Consider the following 8845-nt stretch of genomic DNA (forward strand, 5'->3'; position numbering starts at 1 on the left):
GGGAGGCAAGCAGCAAAAAGCTTTCGAATCTTTGAAAGAGAAGATTAGTTCAGCTCCAGTGCTTGCATTACCAGATTTGAGACAGCCATTTGAGATACAAACTGATGCTAGTGATTATGCTACGGGTGCAGTTCTTCTACAGCATGGTAAGCCTATTGCTTTTCATTCTGAAACTTTTAATGGTGTTGTTGTAAATTAGCCTACATATGATAAGGAGTTGTATGCGTTGGTACAAAGCGTCAAAAAGTGGAAACACTACTTGATGGGCAAAGAAACTGTTATACATACCGACCATCAGCCCTTACAGTACTTGCAATCACAAAGCAAGTTACAACAGTCACGACACTTCAGATGGATGGGTTTCTTGCAACAGTTCCATTTGGTAATAAGGTATAAGAAAGGTACTTTGAATAAGGTTGTTGATATGCTTTCAAGGCTTATTATTGGTGTTGTTACTTTACTTGAGAATGATTCCATTGTACATGATAGTTACATAGAACAATATGCATCTGATGATGACTTTAAAGATGTGTATGCTAACTTGAGTAAAGGGAATCATGTAGAGGAAAATGACTATCACATGCATAACAATTTGCTGTTTCATTTGGGCAAGTTGTGTATACCACAGGGAGAGAGGATAAATGTCATAAGAGAAGCTCATTCTTCTCTTATTGCTGGCCATTTTGGTGTGAGCAAAACAGTTGCACATCTACAGAGGTATTGCTATTGGCCTCACATGGTAGATTCTGTTTCAAGGTTCATAAGAGGTTGTTCATTATGTGCTAAAAGCAAGCCTAGCAACAGGAAGCTTGGTTTGTATACTCCTTTGCCGGTACCTTCTAGACCATGGGAGAGCATCTCTATGGATTTTGTAGGAGGTTTGCCAAAATCTCGAAGGCAGCATGATTATTTATATGTAGTAGTTGATCGTTTCAGCAAAATGTGTATACTTATGCCTTGTAAGAAAACTATAACTGTTGAACAAACTGCTAAATTATTTTTTCATCATGTATGGATTCACTTTGGTTTGCCTACTTCCATTATTAGTGACAGGGATTCCAGATTTGTGGGGAATTTTTGGTCCAACCTATGGGAGATGATGGACACAAAGTTGAAGAAAAGTATTGCTTTCCATACGTAAACAGATGGACAAACCGAAGTTGTGAACAAAACCATTGTGCACCTCTTGAGAGGTTATTGCAGCAAGCATCCCAAGCTTTGGGATGAACATTTTCACTACATACAACATGCTTACAATCGTGCCAAGCACTCTTCCACAAACACCTCACCGTTTGAAGCTTGTTTTCGTTACTTGCCAAAATCACCTCTTGATTTCATTCTTGAGAAAGATGTTGCCATTGAGGGACATAGTGACATTGACAAAAGCTCGTTCATTCATTGAAAGAATTCAGCAAATACATCAGCAAATTCAAGAACAACTTGAGAAGAGTCAAGGCAAGTACAAGGAAAGGCACGACAAGCATAGAGTCGATCACAAGTTTCAAGAAGGAGATGAGGTATGGCTGTACATTAGTAAGGAAATGATGCAAGGAGAAGGTAAAACGCTGAAGCCTATTCGTTATGGTCCATTCAAAATCCTCAAGAAGGTTGGAAATAATGCTTTTCAATTAGATTTGCCTTCCTACATGCAAATGTATTCTGTTGTCAATGTGGAGAACTTACGTTTGTATGAACCTCCTTTGATTGTCGATCATGAAAATGTTGTTCAGCTGCCATCTATAGAATATTTCTCGCCAGAATTCTTAGATGAGCTGAAAGAAGATACAATCCTTGATAGAAGGACACGCACTTCAAGGAGGGGCAGTGTAGATTATGTTCGGGTTGGTTTCAAAGGCAGTAAACCGAACAAGGAAAAGTGGATGGAGGTGGACAGAGTGAGGGAGTTGTACCCTCACCTCTTTAACAGGTAGTTGAAGGCTTTTGGGGTCCAAAAGCTTCCCAATGGGGAGGCGTGATCAAGTGCTCATGTCCTAAGTGTCATAAAATGCTCAAAATTTAAAGTGCTTAGAACTGGTTCAAAGTTGAATGACTGGAAATTTCTCGTCTTCCCGATTCCAGCGCCGCAAACGGTTAGAAAAACTGTCGCCGTATAAAGAAGTTATGGCAAAAATAAGAATTTGTCCATAACATTAGAAATTTTAATTTTTCAAAAAAAATTAAAAAGGAATATTCCGCTGGGCACGAAATCCGAGGCAACCACCAAACATTAAATGTAACTGCAGTTAAGTTGGCAGGAGCGCCAAATTTGGCGGACCCGCCATAATTGGCGGAGCTAACTGGAGTTAACTAAAGTTAGCTGTAGTTTTTCTAGGGGCAAACTGGAGAAACTTTAAATGGCCATAAATTTGGCTAGGAAAGTCGGTTTTGGACGAATTTTTTTTTTATTTTGGGTATTTTCGACCTTTTGAAACCATTGGTGCAGGTATTATAGCCATCTGAGGTCATTTGCAGAGGCTTTGGAGCCATGAAAGTTCTAGGAGCCACCAGGGCCCAGTTTTGTGAAGATTGTATAGGGTTGCAGGTATCCATTGGAGGTGATCCAATAGTCAATCCTGAATGATTCAAGTGTTCTGAATCCATTTTTACCATCTATTTCTCCTGTAGATGATTCTATTCAGCTGTATTTTCAATTTGAGCATTTAATAAAAACAAGGACAAGCCCGGTTGGGAGCTTTGGACCCAGCAGACGTAGCCCTGGAGGGGGTAAACTACTTTATCAACTTCTTTTGCATTTGTGGTTGATTTATTTTGCAGATCAAATTCGTTTTAATGTGTTAAACAGTAAAAGGAAATAACTCTGCTATGCTTAAATGGGTCATGAAAAGCTGAAATTTCATGTGTTTTCTTTCTGCAAGACATGGAAATCTTTTAAACATGTTTAATTCTGAATTGAATACCTTGCAAACAAATTTCAAGTAGTTTCAAATTTATATCAAAGGAGAAATTTATGCTTGTGGGCGTTTGAAGATTATTGTGGTAAGAATATTGAGTATGATGTTGATTCAGAATTTGATCCACAGTGGTCATTTTTGTATCGACATTTCAATTCTATAACAAGAGTCATCGTCGGGACAAAAGTCACAGAGAAGAACATGAATGAGGGAAAATAAATATGGACGAAAAGGATGAGAAATGTGAATGAGCCGACTTGACAACCATAAAAATTAATTATTAAAGAGAGTTAATAAATTATTATCTAGAACATTTACTTAATATGGAGAATTATTAATTATCTAAAGTGTTAACTTACATTAATAATTGTTATTATTAATAATAAATTTAATAACTATTACAATATTTGATATTAATATTTGTTATTATTATAATATTAACATAAATATGATAGTTATTTAAATGAATGAAGTTAATAGTTGTTATTAAAAAAATTAACTATTAAAATTTATCATTTGATAGTTTAATATTGTTATTATTATTTGGTTTAAATCGAATATAGTTGTTATAGTTATTATTAAATTAGTAAGGTGTGTAAGGAATAAGGAGCAAGGAAATGCAATGATAAGGTTCAGAGGAGATCATGAATACAAGGGAGAGGGGAGAAAGGAGAAGTCCAATAGGGTTAAGGGGGAGAAGGACGAGGGGGAATGGTTTAGCCAAAGTTGTAAGGTTAAGGACCTTGAGTGAGTAAGGGGATCCAACTCTTGCTTACCTCCATACCCACATCTCTATTACTCTTGTAAGGGTGCTTCATAATTTCTAGGGTTTCACGAAACTTTCGCTTATACTAATGCTTTTCTTTAGTGACTATCTTGGTGTCTTCAAAGCAAACATGGTGACATGTCTTTAATGAGTGTTTTGCAAGCGCTGAAGACAAATTTCTGGCATTTTTTATGTTAGCGCCATGTTCTTTGAGTCTGATTCTAGATTGTGAGGGTGCTTCATGATTTCTAGGGTTTCAATAATATTGCTGACCATATCAAACATTTGAAAATCTTTTTCTGCAGGGTCAAGGAAATGGGTATAGTATTATCAAAATGAATCAGTAAATCACCAATGTACTTTTTCAGGAATTCCTCCATTCCTTCAAAAGTCTCGTCCATTATCCTCTGAAATGCTGAAGGGGCGTTGATTAGGCCGAATGGCATGATGTTCCATTCATAATGTCCTTTAGGCACGGAGAATGTTGTTTTCCATTTATCCTCTTCTTTGATTCCTACTTGCCAAAAACCAGATTTGAGATCAAATTTGGAGAATATTTTTGACTTTTATATTTGGGCAAGTATAGAGGATGGTTTGGGCAAAAGATATGCATCGTAATCCAATATGTTATTCAGAGGTTTATAGTTTACAATTAGTCTTGGCTTACCTCTGGCGATCTCAGCATGTTTATTAACATAGAATGCAAAACATGCTATGGGGCTCTTACTTTTTGTGATGAGCCCTTTCTTTAAGAGATCCTTGATTTCTGCTTTACACATCTTCATCTGATCTTCGTTCATTGCCACTGCTTTAGATCTCCTCAATTTTCCGCTGAAATCTTTCTTAAGATGAAGTTCTACTTCCTGCTTCTTGATATGCCAAAATGCATTTGGATCATCTGAACAACACTCTTTGAATTTAGCAGTGAGGTCTGCTATTTCAGAGGCATATTTCCCATTGTCCAAATTTTCTTCTGTTTTTAAAATTTCCTTCTTCACTTCCATTTTTGCTAAGAGGTTCTCCAGTCTCTCAATTCTCTTTATTCTATTAGGCGAGTTGGAGTTTATGAATGGAAAGAAAATTTCTTTATTTCCTAAGCTGAAAAAATAACCATACCTTTGGCTATTTTCATCAAGTTTTGCTCCGTGCCTTTTGGAATTCTGGAAAAAAGGAGTTCCGAGATACATAGCACAATTTATACCTGGAACTACTGGACAGACTAGATGTACTCCAATATTTTCAGTCAGGAACACATCTATCTCTGCTTCATGTTTAGTGGCAATTTCACCACTTGCAGTAATGACTCTGGGGCAGGCAGTAAAACTTCTTAGATGCATACTGACCACAGTATTGCTGACAATGTTCAACCTAGAGCCAGTATCCAACAATACCTTCCAATATTCAAACTGTCCACCAATCTTTACCTTCATTTTGACACAATACATTACATCTCGGCTCATCGTATTGCATCCAAAATCTGTTCTATCTTTCTCTTCCTCTCCTTCTTTTGGACTATTTTTCTGGTGGGTTTTTGTGATGACTGGTTCTGAATGGAAAATACATTTTTATGCTTTTCCTGAAAGTTCAAGACCTTGTGAAGTCGAGGCAGAAGCCCATTGAGCATTCATCAATCTCACATTCAATTCTTCATGTTTTTCTATGCACAATCTTCTATTTTCTTTTATAGTTCTTCTCAGTTATTTTATTGCTCGATGAACTACGGGCAATGTTTGCCGTAGATCTTCACCAAAATCTTCATTCCTGAACTGCTGAGTCAAAGCTTCTACTGAGAATAAGGTGGCTGGAGGTACATATCCTTTATTAGGAGACTTCTTTGATTCAGCGGGTGCTTGCTTCAAATGTTCTGTTAACAAAGATTTGTACATATTCTTTATTTGAGGCTCAGTAGCATTCATCATTTGTGCAAATATATTCCTGCTGGTCTCATCATAGTCAGATTTCATCATTCTGACTGCATTACATTTACAAACATCATGGTCACTGCAATCACAATCTCTACATTCTGTACAATGAGGATCCTTGCAAGATTCATCCTCAGATGTGTCTTCAGAATCAACAAAATTCAAATCATATTCAGATTCTGAGTCAAAGGTTATCAATTCATCACAGCTACTGAGTAGATCAAAGAAATTAATTTTTCATTTTTTGTTTCTATAGTGGACTTTCTTCTTTGATTTATCTTTCTTCTTTTCTGGACAATTTGGAGCTGTGTGGCCTTTCTTGTTACAATTGTAACAAATGATTTCTTTGTCTTTAGAAAACATCTTTGTATGTTTATAAGGTTTAGCCTTGTGATGTTTTCTTTGTAGTTTTTCTTGGGAAAACTGGGAATTCTTTTTGAAATGCCTTTTCTTTCTGCGTTTATGCCCCTTAGAATTGCTAGCTTTGCCAAGGTGCCATTGCTTACAGAGCTACTGATAGCCATGGGGATTTTTAGGATTAGTACCTGCTCTAGCAATCTTCATTTGTGAACATAATTCAACAATGATAGCTTTAACGGCTTGCCTGATTATACAAAATTTATAATCACCAACCTTCCCTAGTAATTTATTAACAATAGCAGAAGAGACCCACTAGGGAAGAGATGCTACAAAAATCTCCTTCCACTTTGGCTCAAGGATGAGATCTGGAGTCAAGGTGTAGAGCCTGTGGAGGAACTCATTGAAGTATTCTTAAAAATGCTGCATATTATGAAGTTTCATGGCAAGCAAAGTAATTGTTGTAATGTCATTGGTTATTTCAGGAAAACCAATGAAATTGACTATAATGCCATAGAGGAGACTTCCTATCATATTACTAACAGGCATATGGGTGATGGGATCCATGTGGGTAGATTCATCTTCATTAAGGACAGCAGTTTGTTCCCAAGATGTCAAAAGATTTGGGTGTTTGAGGGTTTCTGCTTTTAGCCAAGAATCCAAAGTGCCCTCAAATCCTCCAATAATCCTCCTGGTGGCATTAATGGGACCTATATCATCTACAAGATAGGTCCTATAACAAAGAAGCATGGAATGCAGAACAGACATAATTTCAGCTTCAGCGCAATTATCTATATTCCATGAATATGTAGCATTAGCAGACCAGTGTTTATGATATTCTAAGAATTTTAAATCCATAAAAACTGAAGATGAATTAATATCTGGCTTGGAAAGCTTATGTCGTTCTGACTCTACCTCTGTAATTCTGCACTTATTGAAAAAGAAGAAACAGACCCCTCTGTTAACTGGAAACTTCCCCCTGTTTCCCCTTCAGATGTATATAAAGGATTGCATGCTTTTAATTTCCATGCCCTTAGTCAAATAAAGATCAAAGAAAAGTATATCAAAGCTGAACTCACACTTAACTCCATGATGACAATCTCGCTTATTGAGCTAAAACATGTTAAAGCCGCCTTAAAATCGGGATACCAGTATGCCCATCTGGGGATGGTGAGGATAGGACTGAATGCGTTGCATAGAAAAAGCTAGAAAGCCTATGTTTTCTCAACCCTATTTGATAATCGATGGACTACATTTACACAAGCTATGATAAGAGGAATTGAGATCAATCTCTGTGACCGTCCAATTCAATATGATGTGTTTCCTAACTTTTATGTTGCATTAGACGATCCAAATATCCTGCAATGCCTAACTTTAGGTATCCACACTGCCGGATATGAGAATTTCAAATAAAAATCAAAAAAATTGGCCATATTTTATATCACTTGTGTCCGCTTCTATAACACAACAATTCCTGTTGTACTACATACTCCTGATAAAGATGAAGGCCGAGTCACCCTCATACAATATGACTCTGCTTGCAACCCTGTAGCACCAGTGTATGTTTCCCGTAATGATTTATGTCCTCCTGACGATTGGGTAACAAATTGGGGAAAACCCATAAAGAAACCTGTTGTTGCAGCCCAATTAATCATCACTAAGATAGATGGCAAGGTTACCACACGATTTCCCAGAGTCAACCTAGTTCAGCATGGTGGACCCTCTGTCTCTACAGTTCCAACTACAATCAACCAATTGCATCATGTACCTCCGCAGTTTGCAATTGACCAAGCAGTGTATGATTCCATCAAAAGATTATTTTCAGAACCAGGCCCTTCTCAGCCATTCAGCTCAGTCTATGACCATCCACACTGCTCTAAAACATTTTGTCAATTTTCTTCAAAACCACCCACACCACATGGTGAGTCATCAGACCGTCATAAAATCAATATGATCAGATTTACTCCTCCATCTGATTCTTCTGAAGAAAGTTACAAAAGAGTTGTATTTTTTAATCCACAAGAAGAACTTCTTGTACATACAGTCTCTGGTTCTTCTACCTGTGGTTTAGGTTATGTTGATTCTTCAGTTATTCCTGAATATAGAAGGAATCCCATTGACAAGATTCCAAAGCATGTAGAAATTCCTTCTGATTCAGAGATAATTGCTTTTTTAAAAATCTCTAAAGGTATTAGTCCATATGATCCAAAAGATTAATGGAAAAAGAAAATGTTCAATTGGAATATGTTCACACATGAAAAGGAACATTTTTACCTTGAAGAAGTAAGACTTCTTCCAAAATATGATCGTCCTGCCTTCAACAAACAGAATGTTGAGAAATGGAAAGATTGGATGAAGGCAGAAAACCAATGGATATCATTCTATGAATGGTATTATCCTTCTGCAAATATAGTAGAACAATCCTTGATGAAGCAGTTCAGAAATCAAGCCAAGCAAAAGAGAATCAAGGATCCAGAGAAATTTGTGGAAGAAAAATTAAAAGAAAACCCTGTAGTAATTCCTCCGCCTTTGAAATCCCATGTTTTCCAACCAAAAATTCAGTGTATGATGAATAAGCCAAATATTCCTAGATCTCTGATGGCTGTTCAAATAGAAGGTGAGAAATTACTGAGGAAGATTTGTTCCCAGCTCCATAAATATGATACGGCCTGGAATTCCAAATAAACACAAGTGGGAACTCCTTGATGGTAATCTCTTGGAACCAGAGACAGAATTTCCCCCTTGGAAAAAAAAATTTTATACGAGGTCAAGATGGAAAATTGTACAAACTACTTCCATCACATTCTGATGATCCTACCTTAGTTGGAACCAGAGACAGAATTTCCCCCTTGGAAAAAAAAAATTTATACGAGGTCAAGATGGAAAAT

At 36.8% G+C, this 8845-nt stretch overlaps 1 protein-coding gene across 1 annotated transcript; it reads right to left on the minus strand.

The window, feature by feature from the left end:
- Window positions 1-4244: 4244 nt before the first annotated feature.
- LOC149147358 (uncharacterized) lies at window positions 4245-5138 on the minus strand. Its single transcript, XM_089441808.1, has one exon. The coding sequence runs from the start codon at window positions 5136-5138 to the stop codon at window positions 4245-4247; it is 894 nt and encodes a 297-aa protein (XP_089297934.1).
- Window positions 5139-8845: the final 3707 nt, after the last annotated feature.

Source organism: Pinus tabuliformis, chromosome 9, assembly GCF_031772625.1.
Source record: "Pinus tabuliformis cultivar Carrire ecotype Pingquan chromosome 9, CPIR1, whole genome shotgun sequence".
Taxonomy (NCBI): Eukaryota; Viridiplantae; Streptophyta; class Pinopsida; order Pinales; family Pinaceae; genus Pinus; species Pinus tabuliformis.

Coding starts and splice junctions, on each gene's coding strand:
- LOC149147358 (XM_089441808.1), bottom strand. CDS start 5,138: ATGAGCCGAGATGTAATGTATTGTGTCAAAATGAAGGTAAAGATTGGT.